Source organism: Balaenoptera physalus (assembly GCF_965194825.1).
Source record: "Balaenoptera physalus genome assembly, chromosome: 2".
Classification (NCBI taxonomy): domain Eukaryota; kingdom Metazoa; phylum Chordata; class Mammalia; order Artiodactyla; family Balaenopteridae; genus Balaenoptera; species Balaenoptera physalus.
In genome coordinates, this window is record NC_138883.1 from 112,122,467 (window position 1) to 112,147,251 (window position 24,785).

General features: G+C 40.8%; 1 protein-coding gene across 1 annotated transcript in view; it reads left to right on the forward strand.

Moving 5' to 3' along the window:
- Nucleotides 1-24,785, forward strand: part of IQCH (IQ motif containing H) — a 221,912-nt gene that overhangs the window by 150,470 nt on the left and 46,657 nt on the right. Inside the window, 2 exon segments of the mRNA XM_082449136.1 lie at nucleotides 3,126-3,246; nucleotides 6,957-7,243. Coding sequence (XP_082305262.1) covers nucleotides 3,126-3,246; nucleotides 6,957-7,243 — 408 coding nt within the window.

A 24,785-nucleotide genomic window follows, 5' to 3' on the forward strand; every position in this document is an offset into this window, starting at 1 on the left:
GCGAGACTGAAAGCCAGAAAGGAGAGAAGTGAGGCTACATTAGGAATCAGAGGCCAGGTCACAGAGGGCCTTTGTGTGTCATACTGAGGAGTTTTGCCTTAATCCTTAAACAGATAGAGATCTAGTTTCAAGACTTAGGTGGCAAAGCTTTCACATACTCCTTCATTATCTCACCTCCATCTCTAGTCTCCCCACATCCCAACACATAAACACTCTTTTTCCTTAGTTCAGTTAGGCCTGACATTCTGTAATTTTTTTCCTCAATTTTTTTTATTGTGGTAAAATACCCATAACATAAAATTTACCATCTTAACCATTTTTAAGTCTACAGTTCAAAGGTATTAAATACACTCATAATGTTGTGCAACCATCACCACCATCCATCTCCATAACTCTTTTCATCTTATAAAACTGAAACTCTGTACCCATTAAACACTAACTCCCCATTCCCCCTCCCCCTGACAACTACCATTCCACTGTCTGTCTCAGTGATTCTGACTCCTCTAAGTACCTGTCATTTTTTGCATGAATGAATGAATAAATGAATTACTTCTCTTGAACTGACTTGATGTGATAGCAGATAGCAGATCACTGGATAGATGGTTCAACACCTTTCAGACACAAGGCAGAAAGGGCCCTTTAATCAGGGCAGAACAAAAAGGAAGTCTCCACTGTCCTGGTAGAGGGCCTGCCCTGCATGGGTTCCTTCCTTGACATTTAGTTTCCCAAGCAGGGTGGGAACCTACAGACGTGCTCCATCGTCCCAGCTTTGGGGCACTGCATGAATCACAGACAATTGGTCTTTTTCGATAGAGTAGGATGGTTTTAACTGAAACAAGTGTAAAACAAAAAGAAAGATGGGTGTGGAGGACAGTGCTCAAAGAAGGAACCAAGAGGGGGGTCCAGGTTGTTGGAACTGCGTGTTCTGTGTGCTTGTTTATGGTTTAGATGCAGGGCTTCGGGGAGATGAAGTAATGTACAGTAAAGAGCTGAGAAGATGTAAACTGTGCAGCATACGAAGTGCTCGGGCTGTGACAGCAACTTCCCTGCCTCTAACTCCCAAGGCAGAGGCTCCTTGTGTAAGCTGGCTTCCCCAGCCCTTCTTCACGACCCCCAACTGTGCAGAGAGCCATCCTGAACAAGGGTGGGCGGCGGCCGGCACTCTCCCTTCCTCATGGCATTTTTGTTTTGTAGGTCAAGCACTTACTAAGCTAACTAATGAGACTCTCCCACCAGGATTTTCTGGATATTTCAGAAATTATTCAGGTTACTGGGACCTGCCTAGAGTGTACTCTCAGATATTTATTTGTCTTCTACTGTAGATTTTCAGAGGGCACGGGACCCAGAATGAATCAGATGTTCCAAGGAGCTGGGGGAGGGGGGAGGACAATCACTTTTTAAAGGCAGGGAAATTGAAAATAAATGGCTGTACAGGGCTTCCCTGGTGGCGTAGTGGTTGAGAATCTGCCTGCCAATGCAGGGGACACGGGTTCGAGCCCTGGTCTGGAAAGATCCCACATGCCACGGAGCAACTGGGCCCGTGAGCCACAACTACTGAGCCTGCGCGTCTGGAGCCTGTGCTCCACAACAAGAGAGGCCGTGATAGTGAGAGGCCCGCGCACCGCGATGAAGAGTGGCCCCCCGCTTGCCACAACTAGAGAAAGCCCTCGCACAGAAACGAAGACCTAACACAGCCATAAATAAATAAATTAAAAAACAAAAACAAAAAACTGTACATACCTTAATTTAAAAAAAAAAAAGGCTGTACAGATGATTTCTAAGATTCCTTCCTGCCCCATTCGCCAAAGCTTATTCTTTTCTGATTCTTCCAAATACTGATGTTCACTCACAGATTAGAAAGTTCCCCAGCAACGCAAAGCAAGCCTGAGTTTTTCTTGTCAATGTCCCATATTTTGAATATGAATCCTGCCCATCAAATGTTTTGTGTCTAGTGCCCTGCTCTTCTTCTGAGAGAAAAAATATCTGAAGAGGTGGCTTCTATCTAAAAAATTTTAGATAGTCTAAGACTTTCCAAAATAAAACAAAAACAAAATGTCCCGACAAACCGAGTCTTTTCATGTCAAAAAGCCAGGTTTCTTATTCATCAGAGGGTTTCCTACTGTTTTCATTTTGACAGGATACTCTGTAGTTTGGGGTTGTTGTACAATGACGTGGGGCCAGCCTCACATCTAGGCAGATGAGGCTATGACTTAGTGGGGTACATCAGGTGACTGAGGCCAGCCCCCCTCCCCACCTCACTCTTCCAACCTGCCCCCTCCTAAAATCCCACCTCTACAGGGTCAGCCGCGGTTTAAGGCTTTGATACCAGAGTTACATGGAGGCCCCCCGACCAGGGGGAATGGGCACGGCTTAAAGAGATGAAGGTGCCCAAGAAAGACCCTGCCAACTCCATGATCTCTCCCACGATCAGCTCTGTTAGGGTCATAGGACAAAAAACATTCCCATCTGGGTTGCCAAGGGGGAGGGTGGGTAGGGAAGGGAAAGAATGGGAATTTAGGAGGAGCAGAGGCAAACTATTATATGTAGGATGAATAAACAACAAGGTCCTACTGTAGAGCACAGGGAACTATATTCAATATCCTGTGACAAACCATAATGGAAAAGAATATAAATACATGTATAACTGAGTCACTTTGCTCTACAGAAGAAATTAACACATTGTAAATCAACTATACATCAATAAAATCTTTTTTAATGAAAAAAAAAATTCCAGTCTGAAGGACCTTAGGGAGAAGATAGTGAACCCCACCTTTTACACAATGGTAGACTGAGGCCCAGAGTAGGGAGGCATGGTGCCCGAGGACGTGCCATTGGTCAGGCTGCTGTGGGTCTGAAACTGGGGTTACCTGTTGCCCAGACAGAAGGCTGCCTTTTGGAGACAACAGGCACGATTAGCAGCAATATTTAGGGGCCAAGTCACTTTGAAATATGAAAATTGAAATGGCTGGAAAAATAGAGAATATTTTCAAAATGGCTTTCTGACTCTGGGTAAACAGTAACCACATTTTTTTTGCCTGTTGGAGGCCTGGTTTTTAATCACTCCACAAGCAGTTTTCATTTCTGTAGTAAAATTGCTTGTGGTTCTATTTAATTTGTTTCTGCAGGAGCCAGCTTTGGTGAAGATCTCCGAGGAGCTGGCGGGCATTTTAGCACAGCACGCACAGCCAGTCAATGAGAAACGGTTCCCGACATGGAGGAAATTCCTCCAAACATTTCTCAGTCAAGGTAAATAAGACTGTAAAGCTTCTACTGAGGATTAGTCTGCACAACCTTGAATTCTAGTTTTGGGTCAACCTGGGGCCAATTTGAATACCTTGCAACTCTTGTGTTGGTTTAGAAAAGTGCTCCTACAAGCAGATTTTCTTTCTCTTTTAAACTTTGCCTAAATATTTATCTTGCACTCAGCCTCTTAAGTAAGCAGGAACTGAGCATACCAAGCGTGCCATGCATAGCTCAAGATTCTGACCATATTTTTGCACCACAGACTTCTGAGAAGTAGGCTTTGGAATCAGATGACCTGGGCTTGGATCTCATCCTTGACCTGACGTAGGTTCTTAAACCCTCAGAGGCCCAGTTTCCTCACCTACTTCACAGGGTTGTTGGGAGGATTCAATGAAATACAGATATGAAAGTTTCTACCATGGAGCCTGACTCAAAATAAGTCTTTAAGAAATGTTAGTTTCTCCTTCCATTTTCTAGGAGAGCAGAAATGGTCTCACTTCCAGTTCTGAAGGTAGACTTTGTAAATAAGATCCTCTACAACCTGGAGCAAAGTCAGCCTCTGTTTCTTTCATCATCCTCCTCTTGACTTCTCCTCAATTTTCCAATGACATTAGGAGGTCAGTGGATGAGGGAATGAATGGAGCAAATGCTGCTTATCCCCAGTTGTAGAGGTCCTGTGGGAGTGCTACACAGAGGCACGGCCACACATTGACCCTCACTCTCTAGAAGGTTACAGTGTAAGGCAGATATTCCTATATGCTTACCCACGTGAATTATAAGGGAAAGCTAGGATACAGACCACAGAAGATATCTTTCCACTCTTCACCACTGTCAAACGATGATAATATATTAACATGAATATATAATAGTATTATAATAATATTATATCAGATGCTAACAACAGCAGCAGCAACAAGCCAGTGGTGAGAATAGCACAGTGAAGATAACATAACAACCGGAGTCTGTGCTTACTATGTGCTAGACTCTATTCTAAGTACACCTATATTAATTTCTTTGATCCTCCCAACAGGCCTATGAGGTGGGTACCATTATCACCCTTGCTTTAATAGAGGAGGAAACTGAGGTACAAAAGATTAAGTAACTCACCCCGAATCCCTCTGTGATTACGTAGCAGAGCCAATAAAAGGCTACCCCTGTGCTGCTCCAGGAGTCTTGGCCAGAGCCAATGGGTATATTTACCAAGGAATACCTCTTAGCTCAGGGTATGAGATCGCATGGGAAAGGACAGATCTGTTGGGCGTTGGAATATACTGCAAGGCAGAGTGGGGTGGAAGGGCATAGTAAACACTCTGTTAATGAATTATTTAAGCAAGGCGTCGGATGGCCCACCATCTAACAAGAATGCTGAAAAAGGATTCTTCACTGGTGCAGGGAGAAGCGGGAGACAGTTATACTTCACGGTCTCTAGTGTCCTCTCAAATCTAAATTTCTGTGATTCTACAAATCTCCACATGCACCCACTGCCAGAAAAGTAAAGCTGAAAGAGTCAACCCCGTGTGTAAATGGAAGAAAATAAGGTACATATAATAAAAAATGGCTAAGAATAAAGGATTTTTTTAAGTTAGGAGGGGAAGACCATGAAGATCTTAGGTCCATACAGGACAGGATGTTAGGAAGTTTCCAGATCTTCTAAGGTCAGTCTGCAAACCTTCCTCTAATCTATTATTTTCATGTGAGCTTTGTAGATTAGAAAGGGTTTTCCCAGCCACTGTCTCACCTGAGCTGTATAACCACAAGCTTAGGCTTTGCCTCAACCTCCTTCATCTCTATCCTTTCTTCCTCTCTCTCAGCCATGTTGTAATCACAGTGTTTATTTACGGGAGGCAGAACAAGCTTTATTGAGCCAATTTTACAGACAAAGAAAGAGGCTTAAAGCTAGGAAGTGACTACAAAATCACACAACAAATTTGTGGTGAATGGGAACACAGTTAGATCCTACAATTTTAGCATGTCTCAAAAATCCAGTTCTGGTAAGTCATGTGTTTTCAAACCTCTGCCAGGCTCTGAGCCCAGTGCGTACAGCAGGCCCTGCATAAAATGCTCACTGACTCAGAGAGGCCTTCCCCCAGGTTTCCTGACCCTTAGGCCACCATCTCCTGCCATCTTCCCCTATTGCCTGTTTCATTTCATTTCTACTGTCTGAAGTGTGCTTATGGTCACAAAGTGTGCTATAGATTTGATTTCTACATTGTCATAGGATTATATCAAAGGCAATACATTTTTAAAAGAGAAATTAATTGCTTTGAAAGGAAAAAAATTAACAGTGAAAAAACGGTGGTTCTATTGCTGAGAAGACAATACAAATAAGCTACTTTGAAGTAAAATAATCTTGTAACTATAAAGGACAATGTGTTTTCACTGAAGCACCATCTTTCAAAATGTAGGTGATAGCTAAAGCCACAAAGTTTTCTGAATCAGAGAGACTCAATAGGTTTTGCATTGTGTCATTGTTGTTTTGTTACCTTTACCTTGCTAAATCCCCGGCAACCGGTATTTGGGTACAGCACCCACTAGGAAACCTCATTTAAAGAAAAGCACATCTCAAACCAACCGAAAAGATAAATCAGTTTTCCTTCTGAAACTCAGTTTTCTTTAGGACCAGCTCCAACCACATTTATAGACATTTAAAGAAAGTGCCTTTTGTATAAAGTAACAGATGGCTGCATTTGAGAATTGTTAAAATTTCAGGATTTAACCATATATGCTGTTCAAAGCCTGTGGGCAGAGGTCACCTCCCAGCAAATTCCTGAAATACAGGGCAAGTTTATCTTAATATTGTCAGGCTTCAGAGGCTGCCTTGTCTAGGAACACTTAGTTGTTTTTACTTTTAAATTATGTTATCTAATTCTTCACAAATAATATTTAAATTTTTTTCTATAAAAGGGATATATACAGTAGGATTTACAAGTTAGGCCTAAAAAATAGAAAATAGGGCCATGTGAATTTTGTGGACACCAATGAGCTGGGCCACAAATTTATCCAGGGCTAATTTGTTGCTACGAACATCAAATTTGCCTCTATGATTTTTGTTATTCAGAGCAAAAGGTAAAATAAGATAAATTATGAAGCTCCCATTATCAGCACGGAGCAAGCTTACCTGTTCTTCAAGAATGGCAGCATCTCCTGGCTCTATATTTTAAAACAACCAGCTATATATAGTAGTCCTTTGGCTGACATAATAGTCAGTGTTCTCTTATGCCTGATAAAAGCCCTAACCTGTCAAAATTTCAAAAAGCAGTGAAGTTGAACAGAAAGCGCAGTGGTCATCAAGGTACAAACTATGGACTGTGGACGGTTAATTTCCCCTGAGGGATTTGCTATAGTCCTCAGGTTCATTGTTTATGTACTGAATGGGCATAGGCCTGATGATCTTTACAGTGTCTTCCTAGTTACGATCAAAACTACCATTCACTGAGTCCTACTACACCCCAAGCATTGGGCTAAATACTATAGACACAGTATCACGAAGATTCACAACAGTCTGGTGAGGTAGGTCTTATTATGCCCATTTTAAAAATGAGGGAAAGGAAGTTCAGAGAATTGAAACTACTTGCTCAAAGTCTCACAAGACATGGCAGATGCAGGCTCTGAGCCTGAGTCCCTCTGCCAAAGCCTGGGCTCTTTCCCCTCACTCTAATGGGCACTGTCCATGTGAGCTCGTCCTTTCACCCACCCCATGCTTTTCCCCCCAGGAGGAGTGATCGAAGCATACCCACCTTCAGAGAGCGTCACCAACCTGACAGTGGACATGCTGATAGAACCCAATGGAGAAATCAGGATGCTGTCAACAGGGGACCAGTTTCATGCCGAAGGTCCCTTCATCTCCTCTGGGACCACCATGCCTCAGACCTCATTGGATCCCCAAGTTCTCAGTTCTTTGTGCCTTCAAATTGGAAATGCTTGTAAAATGAAAAATGTGATTGGTTACTTTTCCACCAACCTGGTGACTTTTATTGATCCAAGGACCATGGAGCAGCAGGTAAGTCGACTTGATGCCGTATGAAATACTGAAATATGTAAAGACTCCACAACGTCCATGCCTATGCAACAGGGACTGTGAGGGAGCTTCTAAGATTCACTGCTCTTCTGATGAGCTGACTATAAATTCAGCATTTACATGGTCCATGCCAATTCAGGTGAGGCCATGCTTTATGTCTGTAAATACAGGACCAGTGTTACCAAGCAAAGGGCTTGCTGCCCGATGGGTGCAGTGGCCAATACAGTACGATGGCACCAGCTTTTGAGAAAAGAAAAGGCTTTATTGCGAGGTCACCTGGCAAGGAGACAGGAGGCAAGGCTCAAAGCTGTGGCTCCCTGATCTGGGGTTTGGTCAAGCTTTTATGAGTTAGGGGAAGACGGTTGGTATGCAGGGCAGGTTTTCACTGAAGGGCGCTGGAATCTGGCTATTTATGGTGAGGTGTGATAAAGGGGGCTTTAGCACCGGCTCTTCGGGGACAGTGGACCCCTCGCTTCTGAAAGGGCTCTGGCATTCAGGTTCTGGTCATGTCCAGGTCCTTTGGTTTCACGGGAAGAGAGATTTTGTTTTCGGGTGTTGTCTGAGGTCAAAATTTTCTCCTCGGTGCATACTTTGGCTGTATGACTTGTGGTTTTGTTCTGTTGTCTGTGAAAAACAACTCAGTTTCTTGTCAGAAACAGTATAGGGCTAGTTTCGGGCTGGTTCTGCCGATACACCAGGGTCTTCTCATTCGGTACAGTTGGAGTTTAAATGACTGCAACTCATTCCGATGGGGCCTCAGTTTGCCCATTAATGCTCCGCCTGTATCTTATTGTGAGACTGCTTTATGCCATCCAGGGAGTGAACCTTTCTAGAATCTGTTCTTAAATAGAAAGTTAATCATGAGAAAGGAGGTAAGAGTTCTGTTTCTGTTCCTTTTCTTGTCAGTAGTTCACCAGCAACTTAGGTGGTCAATTCTTTCTTCTTAAAAAAAATGTATTGGGAAATATTTCATAAATACAAAAAGGTCTAAATACTGATGTAATGAACCAAGACCACCTCCAGTCCTGTGTACTCCTTGCCAATCCCCCTTGCATGGCCCTTTCTCCTCCCAGAGGCATCCACCATCTTGCAATTGGAACTTTTATTCCTTTTCATATCTTTATGCTTTTACTGCATGTGAATGTGTTACTCAACCAGGTTCATTTGCCTGACATGCAGCAAGCCAAAACACTGAAATGCTGACGTTTGCAGCAAAGAAAGGGTTTATTCACAAGGCAGCCAAGCAAGGAGAAAGGAGAACAAGTCTCAAATCTGCCTCAAGGGGCATGAGAGATTTATGGGATAAAGGAGCAAGGTGGTCGTAGGCTTGGGGAGCGACGGGACAGGTGATTGGAAATAAGAGAAAGGTGAGGGAATTGTCATTCTGCACAGGAGTTACTACTAAGCTACGGGCTTCTTCATGGGAGGCGTGTTAAAAAATTGAGGCACTTGGCATGATCTGAGGGTGGAGTTTTCGCCCTTCTGATGTCAAAATGTCACTGAGCTGACACTCGCACATGCCCAGTTGGAGGGTCAGTGGTCCTATCCAATCTTAACCAGCTCAGCTTGAACTAGACACAGCTGACTCCAAGTTTCTGGGAAACATCTCAGGCAAACACCTTATCGTTGAGGCTAAGTGCAGCTTGGAGGACATGCACTTTTTTTATAGCAACAATTAAAATGACTTTGATCGGTGAAGGCAGATTACAGGTGTAATGGATTTATATATTTAATATGTGGTTTAATTGTGTTTCTTTTAAAACTTTTTATAGATCATAACATCCTATGTATATTATTCTACAACATGCTTTTACTTATTCAATATTTCATCCATGAGATTCTTCATGTGTACATGTGTGCCTCTGATGTATAATATTTATAGATAAATAATTTTTAACCTCTTTTGCCCCAGAAATTACAATGTTTAAGTTCACTACTACTTCATGAGACTTATTTTTCAAAATGTTCAGTTCCTCTTGTATTAGTGTTGGGTGACCACAACTCTGTCTAAAGGATGGAATAACCTCCTGCCTGCCCTCTCCTGATACCCTCTGGCCATCCAACATTGTAAATAGACGTTACTTGTTTTGTATTCTTTATTCTCAGTTTTGCAATTCTCCATTTCAGTCAGATAATAGTTTCAAAGTGAGAGTTTATGTTCTGAGCAGTTTTCAGCTTGTTCAATAATCATTTTCCATTTGCATTCCTGAGCCCTCCATTGGTTTTACATTCCTTTCTCAGGCCCACACATGGAAAGAGAAAAGGACAAACTGAAGGGCATTCAGGAATCAGCCTGGGGCAGAGGGAGGACAGGAACAATGCCCTCTGGCAAAAGGGCTGGGTGGCAAGGAAGCAAGGGGAGGAGATGCAGGAGAGGCTGCCCTCTCCAAATGCTTGTCATGAGAAACAAGGATTAAATCTGTGATCCCTGGGGCAGTAGGGAGGATGGAACTATGGGGACAGTTGACTTATGGTTTTTATTTATTCAAGTTTGGTATAGGGAGAATTGCACGAGGCAGTGAGAGGTATCTTCTCCAGACACAGAGCTGGTCCTGTCCCAGAGCTTACAACTGTTCCCAGCTTCTGGGACAAAGGTCCCACATTTCACTTGGCTGGTCCCATGTGCCTTGACAGGCTTTGCTCACCCTAACTCCCCCTCTTTTTTCTCTCTTTTCCAACCCTTTACTCATCATATTACCTCCTGCCACAGGGCTTTTACACATGCTGCCCCTCTGCCTAAAATGCTCTTGCCTCTTCTCTTTTACCTAGTTAACCCCCTTCGCATCCATCATATTTCAGCTCCAGCCACACTTTCTCCCCTGAACTTCCTGACAAAGTCAAATTCCCCTGTTTTAGGTTCTCCTATCATCATGTACCTCTCCTTTATACCACTTGCTTTTGTTACAATTTAAGACTTATTTACATGATTACCTGATTAAAGCTGTCTCCCCCTGCACAGTATAAGCTCCCTGCGGAGATATATTATGTCTCTTTTTGCTCCCCATTCAATTCTCCGCACTATCTCTGCCCCAGCACAAAGTAGGTGTTCAGTAAATTATTTGTTGAAAGAATGAATGAATGGACAATAGAGGTATTCTAGCAGCTGTTGGATGGTGGTGTTAAGGCTTTTAGAGAAGAGTTCAGAGATTAGTTGATGGGTGGGATAAATGAATATTAACCCAAGATTCTCTGATTTTATCATACTAATACTTCACCTTGTCTCTTCCTGTTAATATTTGAGTGTATGGCCATTCGTGTTTCAATTTTCAGTAGAACATTAGAAGACGTTCTCAGTGAGCACACCAAAAGGAGTTTCTCCGTTGGCAAGGGAAGTACATTAACTCTCTGTATGTAATAGATTATTTGCAAAATCACTGGTATATATTCTTGCCATTTTGCAAGTGACATCACTTCAGAAAACACTGTATTTTCTCTTCTAACTAACATGCATTTTGGTGCCAATGAAGAGATTGGCATATTATCAACCTGTCATTTTTGCCAATCTAACAGGGGAAAAAAATGGCATCTTGTTTTCCTCAGTATTTCTTTGATTATTAGTGAGGATGAACATCTGTACTATATCTGTTGGCTATTTATATATCTTGACTTAATTGCCCTATCGTATCTTTTGCCCCTTTTAAATTAGACTATAATACAAATGCTGATTTGTAGTTCTTTGTATATAAGAAACTCTTATTCTTTAACTGTTATACATGTTACAAACATCTTCTCCAGATTGTCACTTGTGGCTTTTCTTTCTTTTTTCCAGCCATGTTTCTCCACCATAAAATCACTGTTTTTTCCTTTGTAATTAATTAGTAATATTTTGTGGAAAGGTGTTCCAAGGAATAATGTCTTATTCCTCATCAAATTTCCACACAAAACTTAGTATCCATTGCCAACTTTCTCCTGAGTCAGCCACCATGATGACAGTGGTAATTTTCTATTTCCATCATTCTTTCTACATAGATTAGTTGGAAATCTACTGCAAGGAAGAGTTTTTCCTTCTCCATCTTTCATTTATGTACGTAGGCATGTATGTATTTATACCAGTTTAAACCTGTGAGGTTCTAGTCTCTTAAGTCAGTTGTATTTTGACACTTTCATCATTTTGATGCTCAAGTTGTCCCAGATTTGGCTAGTGGGATACCCTTCAGTGTGGCTCTGGTGTCCTTTTGTTGTGTCCCCATCATTCTTTGAGCGTTGTCTTACTTCCTAGCATGATGAGATGTTCCAGGTTCATTTTGCATTTTCTCTGACAGACCTAGGATCAGCCCAAGAGCTTTGGGTCCTTTTAGTGGAGGATGGTATTAAGGTCTGGGCTCTTAGTGCTCTCATTGCTACTGGAGTGTCATTGCTTCTGGCCTCTCTCAGTGGACAGAGCTAGAAAATATATGTTTTATATATGTACGATACACATACAAGCATATATACATACATATATATACACATGCATGCACCTATAACCATTTCTATATCTATCAGTGTATATATTTTAAAACCATGCGTTCCTACCAATATCTCTAATTCTAATTTAACACTTCAAGATTCTTTCTAGACTTCCCTTTTTCCACACTTACAAATAAATACTTTCTCCAACAGTGAGAAACCTGAGTCTCTTTATCTTCAATATATTTACTTATTTACTCAATCAATTTATTTATTTCTTCAATGTAACCAATCTCCCAACCAGTCTTGCTGTCTTCTTCACCTACCACAGTTGCAGTTGGTACTGAATCCTGTCATTTGTGTTTTAAGTTTATTTGTAATGCTCTTCATCATACTAAAGTTTCAAATAGTCAAATCTAGCTCCTTTTCTAAATTACTATGTTACCTTGAGCTTTTCACTTTCTTTCTATCATCTTCAGTTTTATCAGCTATAAAATGAGTCAGTTAGCTTATTTGACTTCTGAGTTCAAAAATTATTTATTTCAATAATATTTTCATAGTATTTTTGTATTAAAACTTAATAATAATAGTAAGAATCCACTTTTTAGAAATATCACAAGGAGGGGGCTTCCCCGGTGGCGCAGTGGTTGAGAATCTGCCTGCCAATGCAGGGGACACGGGTTCGAGCCCTGGTCTGGGAAGATCCCACATGCCGCGGAGCAACTGGACCCGTGAGCCACAACTACTGAGCCTGCGTGTCTGGAGCCTGTGCTCCGCAACCAGAGAGGCCGTGACAGTGAGAGGCCCGCGCACCGTGATGAAGAGTGGCCCCCGCTTGCCACAACTAGAGAAAGCCCTCACACAGAAACGAAGACCCAACACAACCAAAAAATAATAATAATAATAATAAATAAATAAATAAAATTTATTTTTAAAAAAAGAAATATCACAAGGAAATAATCATAAATATTTATGTACACATACATTAATCACATTATTAAGGGAAGTAAAAAACTTCAAATAGACTAAATTCTAATAGAGAATTTGTTAAGCAAATTATGATAGATGAATAGAATCAAGTGCTATGAAAACAGTAAAACTAAAGTTTCGAATAATACTTAACAAGAAACTCTACATAGAACAGTGGAATGGTAAAATACATATTCTAAAACAATATATGTAATATGATAACAATTTTATAAAAAGAAAGAACATATATGCAGAGCAAAAAGAACCTAAAGAAACACACTAAGATGTTACAAGTCATTATTTCTGGGTTAAAGGATTGAGGGTATGATAGAGTAATGGCCCTGCAAAGATGTTCATGTCCTAATTTCTGAAGCTGGTGAAGGTTACCACACATGGTAACATGTGTATGTAATTAACTTAGTAATCTTCAGATGGGAAGATACTCTTGGATTATGCAGGTGGACAATGTAATCACAAGGGTTCTGCTGGCTTTGAAAATGGAGGAAGTGACCATGAGCCAAGGAATGCAGGTGACCTCGAGAAGCTGAAAAGGGCAAGGAAACAAATTCTCCTCTAGAGCCTCCAGGGGGAATGAAGCCTCCCTGACACCATGACTTTAGCCCAGTGAGACTTCTCATCTTTGACCCTTTAAGCTACTAAATGTACAGCATTTTGTTACAGCAGCAATAGGAAACTAATACAGAGAGTTATTTCTGTTTTGTTGTTTATGCTTTCTCCATTTGCATTCTCAAAAGTAAGCATGTATCTGTAGTCAGAAAAATATATATAAATAATGATAATCACAAATAATGATCATTATAAAGCACTTTCACATACATGACCTTACGTCCACACGTGTCTTGCAATAGAGGTGGGAGGCAGAAAGCTGAGGTGACTGAGTACATCTCAAAATCTTGCTGTCTGGCCCCAACTGGGCCCCCGTAACTTACCATGTTGTCATAATAAGAGCAGAGGGGACTGGGAGACAAAGAAAGATGGATAAAATGACAGTGGTGCAACAAGGACAGGCCCACTATTGTGAATCAGTCCAGATAAGAATATGGAAAATCTTGTCCAGACTTGAGATGAGAGTGAGGTTCTAGGGTAGCAGAATGGAGGAAGAGTTTTGGAAATGTAGGGTTTAAATATTGGGAACGTCAGGGTCACTGGGAATAAAAGGAAAAGAGCCAGTCCCTGGGAAATGGAGCTGGTAAGAGCATAGTACAAAACCACTCCCGATAGTGGACTTATGTCCAAGATTCCAGTACCCTAGGAATGGGGAAATGCCAAGCTTTCAGAGACTGTGCAGAATACATGGAGCTATAACGTAGTCATTTTGAAGATCTGGCCTTCCCACATGAGGATGAGGGGAGGGATCCAACCCTTACACAAAGAGCAGCAAAAGCTATTTCCATACCCCAATGGGTCCTGGAGCAAGAGCACTTGATGGGCAAAACCTACTCGGTTCCAGGAGGGACGTGAAGCACCTGCCAAAGGCTTCAGATTGAAAAGACACTGACATGTTCATTGAACAAATACCTCCCCAGGGTCTACTCAGTCCCTATGCTGCATGCTGAGGGAACAGAGATAAACAAGACATGTTCCCTATCACGAGGAAGCTCATTTCATATCCATCACCCAATTCCATTTGATACACAAGCACACAATTGTTTTTTACTCTTACTGGTTCTTAGGCATAAACATTGCCTCCATGAGATTTGTAAATCCTCTAGAAAATGCACTGGTCCTTGCATTTTTTACCTCGTCTTAACGTCTAACACAATGATAGTTACATGATAGCCAATTGATGAATGGACTTTGGGAACTTCTAGAACATCCAGATCTGTTGAGCTTATTTATATTCCTTTTGGGAAATTCTAAAGGAAAGAACAAATGTTTATTGAGCATCTAGTATGTACAAGACTTTATGGTAGTTACAAGAGAGGCTGCAAAGATGCAAAAGAAGTGGAAGTGCCTGCCCTTAGGGAGTTCAAAATCTAGCCGGGGAGAAACACTTGAAAAATGAATTACAAGGAAAAGCTTGGTGACAACTACATAGAACAATGAAAGAGACATCAAAAAGGCAATGCCAGTTTAACTGCCTTCTGTTTGGAGCAATCAAGAAAGGTTTTTACAGAGTAGGTGGGATTTGATCTGAAAGATAATTAGGATTTGAAAGAGGGTAAAAAAGAGTGTATTCCAAGTGGGAAAGATGCTCTGAAGGGTGGTGGTAGAAATTCACAAAACACATATGGGAAAAAAATGATGATCTAAGTCTTACAAACATCATGACTGACTTGCCTCATGTAAATATGCATTTATGTATCACTCTCCGTGGACCACCAAGGAACTCCCCTATATATCACTCTCCAGTCCCTTTTATGTAAAGTCACTAAACAAATAGACGGGCAAAGATGCTTTCTGTTGAAATCCCCAGGTTAAAAACTTCTTTGTTGTCAGATAATTGTAAACTTTTGAAATAGCTATCTCTGTTTGGAGCATTGATAGTTATTAACTTTTTAAAGGAAAGGAAATCCAATTTTGAAAAAAGAGTTTAGATGAAAAACAGCTGCAGGCTCCTAGCAATGGCCCTTCCTGGATACATAAGGTAGCTACAGAAGGAAATGAGACTTGTTACAAAGTATAAATTACGAAGAAAGACAAAAATGGAAAGCCCTGATCTATATAAGAGAATGTCTCATATATTCTGAAAACTGTTTCTAAGAGTTTCTAAATACAAATGTATCAGCCTAGAATAGAAAAAAAGAGAGATAGCTGAAAATATTTTCATTATGATGGATAGGGGGTTCTGGCCCCAGTCTTTACACTTAGCAGTTGTGATACTTTAGGCAACTCACTGGACATCTCTGAGCCTTGTTTTTTCATTCACAAATGGTGAATCCCTCCCCTCCTTACCACAGGGTGTTCTGAGAGGCTGAGCAGATATAAGGTGCTGTTCTTATTAAATCAAACAGCATAATCACATGTAAAACTGTCACCTGAGGCCTCAGCAGGTTCTCAAACTGTGAGTGGAATCTGAATTGAATTAGCATTGTTTTTAAAAGTCAGTGAACATTATCATCTCAAAGTGATATATAAGCATCAAAAGTGAATATATTTATTTCAGAGAGGAGAAAAACCAAGGTCTACAGGATATCGTAATTCCTTCCTATTCATTGCTATATACCCAGCACCTAGCACTATGTCTAGCATATAGTAGATCCACAATAAATATTTATTAAATGAATGAATGCATACTTCTCTCTGAGCTCCCCCCTAGTACTCTCATTTGCAAAATCTCCCTGTCTCTGTCTTCAAGATATACAAGGTATTCACCAAGGGACCTCAATGAGATTTAGTTTTTCTCTTTAGGGAAGGTATTTTATTTATATGTAAGAAGGTTAACAGGGTATATCTAAATTAAAATTTATAGGCCTTTAGTATAAACAGAAATGCCTGTTATTCAGTGTTTTTTAAATGCCATAATAGACACATTGTAAATCACAAGTTAATACCTAGTGAAGGGAAAATAGATCCCAAGGGTTTTGAAGTGTTAAGGTAAAAGACCTGTCCCTTTAAAAGGTCTGCATCCTTGTGTCAATGAAAGAGACCTGTAATATACAAGTAATAATAATGATGATGGTGAGGATGATGACTTCTGCAGTGAGCACAAAGGCAATGATGACAATAATTTTTGTAGTGAAAATTACAATTCTGTTTCTTAACACTAATAGCGCAGGTAAACTAGTGACCAGCTTTGCTATATACAATCTTACCGTATGTGACTGTCCTTAAATGTTGGGTTAACCCCCTTACATTGTAAACCTTAACCTTCAGAAAGATTGAACCCAAGCCTAAACATCAGCTCTTGGGTAGGACTTTGGTTGGTCTACAAAGAATAGACCCAGTTCCTCTGTTTATGTCTAGTCGCCCCACCCCCGACTTCTTTAGATGACTGCTCTTACTGTGGAGATCCTTGCTTCCTTTTGAATGAAACCCAGGCACTTCTCTCTGGACTTGGAGGTCTTTAACTAAATTTAATCACTAGAAACATTGCCAAGGAAGGGCAAATGTGGGCATTCACACTGCATCCTGAACTTTTCAGGAGGTGCCACGGTTCTGTAGGACTCAGGAGGTCCGCAGGTAGGGAGAAAGGAAAAGTCTCCCTGCTGATGCTAAGACAGATCAAAACATTCTCCACATACATGTGGTTACAACTTGTCCACCAGCATCACAAAAACAAAGCTGAGTGGCCCTTTCCTACTTCCAACTGTCACTTGTGGTCAAGACTTTTTGTGTGATAAATTTTCCATTTTGAAACTGTCCTCAGCATTCATTTTAATTTAATTTTATCTGAACCATATGGTTGAGGTGACAAAGTACAGGGTAATTTGCTCTAGGCTTCACCTATTTCTTAAAACAACCTTGAACCATCCCTCTCCCACCATGTGGCACTAATTGCTTTTCTCACTGATCATGTCCAAAGTACTCTCTAGAACAAGCAAACTGACCTGCTTAATGACTCCCATATTCAATAAAGGCATTCTCATCCTGCCTGCCACATGCCACCTTCATTCCTACAATTGGCCTTTCCTTTCTTTTCTATCAATATACAACTTCCCTTCTTTCGAAACATGTTTCAAAATCCAACTCCTCATGGAAACCTCCCTTAATTAATCCCCCTTCAGTGCCACTTCATTCTCTAGCTTCTCAGAGCTGAGGTAGAGTACTGACAGCCAGAGTAATTATTAATGATAATATCAACTATTTATTGAAGTTTTGTCACGTGCCAGACATTCTGTTATGTATTTTACATGTAGTGTTCCTAATCCTCACGCCTGAAAAGTGAGTACTATTATCTCTAATTTACAAATGAGGAAACTGAGGCTAGAGTGACATGTTCAAGGTCACAGGGCAACTAAGTGGCAAATCCAGGGTTCAAACCATGATTTAGCTGCCTGCTGAGCCCATGCTCCTTCTCTCACAGCAGATATTCCCCACGGTACTGCACTGAATTGATGGTGACTTCCTTTGTAAGTCTCTCCCCCCTCCTCAACCACCATCACCAAAGAAAATGTATGTTCCTCTTGTATATCCTCAATATGCTTGTTGAATTGAGTCGAACAGCTTAAAGCCAGAAAACACATCTCCTATTTTTTTTAATATATTCCATCCTTGTGCTCAGCACATAGGGTAATCATTAAATGTTAATGACTAAGCGAAATGGAATAAAATCAGTATTGTGGTAGCCATTTTTAAGCTTTAAGAGTTTAAATGAGCAAGCCCGTACATAGCACCACAGCTGGGAGCGCCATATTGCCATTAAGCCAGAAGGTGGATTCACGGGATGGGAACATTGAAAACAGACACCACAAGAATGGTTAAGTCAGCTCTCCAAACCACTTTCTACAAGTAGCTACTGCTTTTCCCTCCATAATAATTTCACAGTGATTAACCTGCTAGGTGAAAAATCCCAGGCAAAAACCTGAGTGTCAGAGGAGTTTAGAATAACCACTGAGTATCAGGCTAATGTTGGAGGTGATGTGGATAGAGGTAGACTCATTCCCATCTAGCTGGTCAGAAATATAAGAGAACTGCCATCTAGATTTCTATTATGGGCTTTATCTTTCAGAATAAATGCCCTTTTTTTTTTAATCATTAGATTTATGAAATCCGATCTCACATTCCAACACATATGGATATCAAAATGTGTATTTGGTGAGGAATAGTATCTTATGTTATCAATTTCTGCTTCCTTTGCTCATAGCACAAAATCCTACTTTTTGCCAAAACCTTACTTTGTAGCTTTTTAACTTAATTAAATATATAGGCAATTACTGACACCATCTGTCTTCATAGAAAAAGAACAAGAAGTGACACAAAAGATTGGGACTCTGAAGGGAATCTTTAGCAAACAAATTCTTCAAGCTCCACTACAGTAATATCTATTTTTAGGAGCCCTTATGTTATTTTAAATCATTTATGCTTTTCAGAAATAATGAATTTGAGCTATACTTAAAATGTGGTGGCTTTGGTATGATTTTTTTAAAAGAAAATATCGAGTAATCCATTGCTTTTTCAGTAAAACAAAAACTTAAACATGCTGTTGAACATCTGTTACTAGTACAGTCTAACACAGCACTTAAAATCCTTTAAAATCCCTGAAAACCTTTATAAAGTTACATGAATCTTTTGCATAAATAGAACTGTTTTAACAATATGTATATTCCTTTATACATATATTTTGCTTTCTTAAACATATGATTCATTGTGTTGCCTAGCATTCCAAGCCCTTATAAATAAATAAATGAAATGGCTTCACTTTTTGAGGGAGTCGGTCTTCCCCTATCATGCCACATTCCTAGCCCACTCTAGAGTACTACTTATTTATGTCTGTTTTTTAAACCTTATGCAATTTCTTCACAAAAGTCTTAATATGTAAATAATATCAAACCAACCCACTGAAACTTGAACAGGATAAGTCAGGAACCAACACAAAATAAAAGTCCAAATAAAATAACAGAATTCCCCTCCCATGGGGAGTACATTGTCAGGAAATACAAAGGAATTATAGAGAAAAGAGTCACATGTGGCTCCAAGAAGAGCATGGAATTGGCAGCTACCACCAAGGAGGACAACTGGGTTTTTCTGCAGGTCTTCCCTGAACTGAAAGGAGCGGGTTTTGAAGCCCTTGTGTCAGCTACTAAGAGCCCTTCCCTCCATAAGTAGAAGTGTGCATAAGAAGACAGCTCTAACGAGGCTCAATATAAAAGAGACACTTTTCAAAGAAATAACTGTTAAGACTTCTCTACTCATATTAAAGACTTATGGTATACCAAAGAATATGCTGTCTCAGATTTGGGGCGAAAATATCAATATATATATTTTGTATTTTTTATTCACTTGTTGATGAAGGAGATATGAAGAAAGTGATTTCACAGTCACTTGTGATTGTGGAGCCCTAAAGCTCCACCCATATGTTTCTGGAAAGTGCCACAGGACTTCTATTGATCACAGGTAGGAACCTTGGCTTTCTGCTTACACTGAAGGACAATATTTCTTTGTCTTTTTTTTTTAATATAAATTTATTTATTTATTTATGGCTGCATTGGGTCTTTGTTGCTGCACGTGGGCTTTCTCTAATGGCAGCGAGCGGGCGCAACTCTTCGTTGCGTTGCACAGGCTTCTCATTGCGGTGGCTTCTCTTGTTGCGGAGCACGGGCTCTAGGCACACAGGCTTCAGTAGTTGTGGCGCACGGGCTTAGTTGCTCCACGGCATGTCTAGTTCCCAGACCAGGAATTGAACCCGTGTCCCCTACATTGGCAGGAAGATTATTAATCTCTGTGCCACCAGGGAAGTTCCCCTATTTCTTTGTCTTTATAAAGCTCTTTCATTATACGCTCTCAAAGTGCTTTACAGACAAAAAATGGGGAAGGCGAGGCAGAAAGGTGTTAAGTGGCTTGCCCAAAGTTCCACGGTAAATCACAGGCCTTTCTCTGGCTTCAGAACCACAGAGTGATTGGTGGAGATTCTAGATGTGACTGCCAGCAGCACGGTGCTCTCTCACTTCTACCAAGCATTTGTTTCCCTGCCAGGTGGAGGGTAATCTCCAAGATCAAGCATGGGAAGAAAACCTGGACTTCAGAGCCAGGCAAATCTGGACCTTAATCCTAGCCCTGCCACTTAGCTGTGGAACTTGGGCAGGTTTCTGGGTTCCTTGAGCCTCCACTTCCACTTCTATAAAATGGGGGTGTTAATATCTACTTCAAAAGGTTGTTGTGAGGATGACATGAGAAAATACCAGAGTGCCTTGTACATAATAGACCCTTAATATACATTAATTCCCCTTCCTCTTTCCTTCCCCAAGTCTCCCTCCTAGAGTCTGTCCTCCATGTGGTCAAGTAGGCAGCTTTCTAAATATTGCTGCCATCAACAAAGACAGCATATTGGCTTGATAGGGTGCCAAATCTTTCAACCACCAGAGTCTGTAGACAACAAAGGCAAAGTCGTGGAATCGATTCATCTCTCAGATAACCAAATCCAAAAGGTTCCATTATGGTAAACAGCCCTCTACCATCACCAAATTAGTCATGACTCACTGTATTATTGGATTAACTCGATGTCACTATGGAGGGCATAGGGCTTGGGGGGCACCCCAAACCACAGAAGGCAGGCTGAGGCATTGGGGGGCCCTCGAATGAGCAACAGGATGGAAGAAGGGAAGCAGATGTGTTTAAGACAAAGCTTCCTTTGTGCCCACTTGCCTGACCAGCCCTGCCTCCCTTCTGGATTTGACCACACTCAGCCCCACTCAGTACAGGAGCTGATACAAAGTGAAAGCCTGCAGTGGGCAGTCAGAGGAAGTATACTGACTGTTACAGAAAAGTGACACTGCATCCCCAGACCTAATTGAGTCTTTCTGACAGATGCTAATATATTATCCCTTCCAGCCCATGACTGCTTATTGAGATCCAGGTACTAACCCTTGCTGAGTGCTAGTTTGCTTTAGTGTATAAAGCAGGTATTTTTTACCCACACATGGAAAAGCTTTTTAAAGTGTAGACTTAAAGAATACCTAGAATAAATTCAGAGGGCAGTCTGGGAGGTGGTTTCTCACAGTCTCCCTCATTCAGTCATGATTTCCACATGCAACTAGATTCAAACAAGTGGCCATACAAATTGTGGAAGCGTCCGCCCTAGAATGGGTTTCCTGGAGATTGGGATGTGTGTGTGTGTGTGTGTGTGTGTGTGTGTGTGTAGCAGCTTTATTGAGATATCATATACATAAAACTCACTATTTTAAAGTATACAGTTCAGTGACTTTTGGTATATTCACTGAGTTATACAGCCATCATAATTATCTAATTTTAGACCATTTCCTTTACTCTAAAAAGAAACTGTACCATTACAAATCACTTCCCATACCCTCTTCCTTCCAGCCACTGAAAACCATTTTCTGCCTCTATGGATTTCCCTATTCTTGACATTTCATATAAATGGGATCATACACTAGGTGGTCTTTTGTGACTGGCTTCTTTCACTTAACAGAATATTTTCAAGGTTCATCCGTGTTTAAGCATTTATCAGTGCTTCATTCTTTTTAATGGCTGAATAATATTCCATTGTATGGATGTACCACATTTCGTTTATCCATTCATCAGTTGATGGACATTCGGGTTGCTTCTCCTCTTTGATGGTTATGAATCATGTTGCTATGAACATTCATGCACAAGTTTTTGTGTAAAAATGTTTTCATTTCTCTTGGTTGCATACCTAGGAGTAGAATTGATGGGTCATATGGTAACTCTACATCAACTCTTTGAGGAACCGCCAAACTGTTTTTCAAAGTGGCTGCACCATTTTACAATCTTACTAGCAATGCATGAAGGTTCCTATTTCTTCATATCTTTGCCCACACTTGTTATTGTCTTTTTTATTTCAGCCACCTGTGTAGGTTTGAAGTGGTATCTTTCCTGTCTGTGTTTTAAAGGGAAGATTTATTTCCTTGGGTTATTTAATGGAATCATCCAACAAAGATTTTTTGCACATATATATCAGGAGTGCTATGCTAGGTTTTATGCAGGATTCAGATATGAATCAGAGGACCCTGCTGTAGGTCTGATTCTCCTCTCCAGGAATTTCCCAAATGTAAACAAACTTGCCTTGGACTTGAAATCAAGAGCTCTGAGATCTTGTCTCTACCCCTCTTGGAGTCTTGTGCCTGGGGTTTGAGGAGGCTGGACAAGATCACCTCCAAGGCCACAGCCTGTGTTTCTTGCCCACAAAGTCTGCAACCAAGGTTGTTCTTTATAAAACATTCTGGTTTACCGGAGCTGTCAAGGAAACTGGGAGGGAATGCCGAACTCTGCTGCCAACTCATTGCACTGATGGGGCCATTGCTTCATGCACATCCCCACCTCACTTTGCAAGACAGCCTTCCATGTCCACAAGGACTGGGCACAGGAATCCTCCCCCATGGGAGCTCCAGAACAAGAGCCTTCTGCCTTGAAAATCCACACAAAAGCCTTTTAGAGATCATTTGCAGTAACTTTAAAAGAACACTTCTCAACTAAGCAAATCATTCACAAGTCCTGACATTTATAGTGTGAAAATTGAAGAAGAATAACTATATACAGCATGGAATTATTATATTGAATTGGCATGGAAGAAGCATATATAATTACTAGTCCCAGAAACCTATAACAGGTTATAAAAATTGGGTTTTCATGTTTATTATAGCTTACTGCTTAATGTCAAAATAAGAAAATGGCCTTCCAAAAATTCATAATAAAAAAAGTGAGGAAATACTTAAAAGGAAAAAAGAAATGAGTATGTAATTCTGTACCTTAAGAATACAAATAGGGCTTCCCTGGTGGCGCAGCGGTTGAGAATCTGCCTGCCAATGCAGGGGACACGGGTTCGAGCCCTGGTCTGGGAAGATCCCACATGCTGCGGAGCAACTAGGCCCGTGAGCCACAACTGCTGAGACTGCGCCTCTGGAGCCTGTGCTCTGCAACAAGAGAGGCCGCAACAGTGAGAGGCCCGTGCACCGCGATGAAGAGTGGCCCCCGCTTGCCACAACTAGAGAAAGCCCTAGCACAGAAACGAAGACCCAACACAGCCAAAAATAAATATAAATAAATAAAAATTTTAAAAATATATTATAAAAAAAAAGAATACAAATAATATCAGTTAGGCCATCAATCTCAAAAGTAATAGAGAATCATAAATTTATAGAGGTAGTGGAAGAAGTTTGGAAAAAGGAAGCAGAGAAGGCAAGAGTATGTTAAAAATTTTGTGATTTTTTATTTTTATTTTTTTACAAAAGTGGAAAACATAAGTACAACTGCTGATGGTGCAGGTTTAAATTTCAATATTTTCCATTTTGGATCCCAAAATTAATTTTGAATATAGTTCCTACACATCCTGAAAGAATTTCCAAGGTCACAGAGAAGCTTCTAGCACTATATAGAAATTGGACTATGAATGCTGGTAATTAGGTGTCATGGAAAGAGCTGGAGCAGGAATCAGGAAACTTGATTCCAGCTCTTCCCCTAATTGTGGGACCTGAGTGAGTCAGTTCACCTCTCAGAGTCCTCGGCCATAAAATGAGGAGGTGGGCATGATGAATGTCATTTTAGGTCTGCCAGGACAGAGCTGTTTAAATAGACCTCTTTGGGCCCTGAATATTTTCAGTTTTAGAGATTCCATTACCCTACATCACATCAAATGTACAAACACACTCTCATGGAATGTGACGTAGACATAACTGTGTAGAAGAGTTGTGTTGTGTTTAACTGAGATGTCAACTTTGTTGATATTTTTGTTATTTGATAGTTTTCTTTTCATATTTGGGGGCCAGTAACCTTTTTTTCAGAATCCAAATATTTTTAAGGCCTTTGAAAATCACGGAGGCCCTAGGCATGGTGGAATACTGGGCCCTGAGTGCTAAGTGGCAGGACCCAGATTTTTTGCTGCCTTCGGCCCCATGAACTCCAAAGGCCCAATATAAGGTAGTATCCAGGGTGGGTGGGAGAGAATGGATACTCTAGTTGCTCAGCAACAGCCTTATGGAGCTGTGATTTAAATCGTGCCCAAAAGGATACATAGGATTAATAGAGACAGAGGGGAAGGCCTCCAAGACGAATACTAGGAGTCTCAGCTGTTGATTGGGGGCCCTGGGTGACTGCCCCATCCAGCAGTAACTGCAGTTCTTCACCTCTCCGAGAGACTGGGCCATCCCAGAAGCCACCACTAGGTGGCAACATGCCAAGAGGCTGCAGTCCCCTCTGCCTATCTATAGATATTTTTATGTAATACAAACAATTCTTACCAAATATTATAATCACATTAACATTTTCCTATGTAAAAATTCTTACAGTGCAGTGTACCACCTGCCTTAAAATTAAGTATCAGGTGTGTTGTTTACCACAATGGAGAGTCTGATGCTGTTTGGTGATTTAGTGATGGGAAGAGATCTCATTTAGTAGCTGCTTAAGAAAGTATGCTCTCTGTATGATAGTCGGGATTCTGGAGCCTGTTTTTAAACAGCATCTGAGAAGAGTTAAGTGTGTACACTATCTCTGAGAATCAGGCAAGAATACCGAAGTCAAGAGCCAAGCAAGTGAGTTCCTACTCCTGCCCCAGACTCTGCTCCTGGCAGTC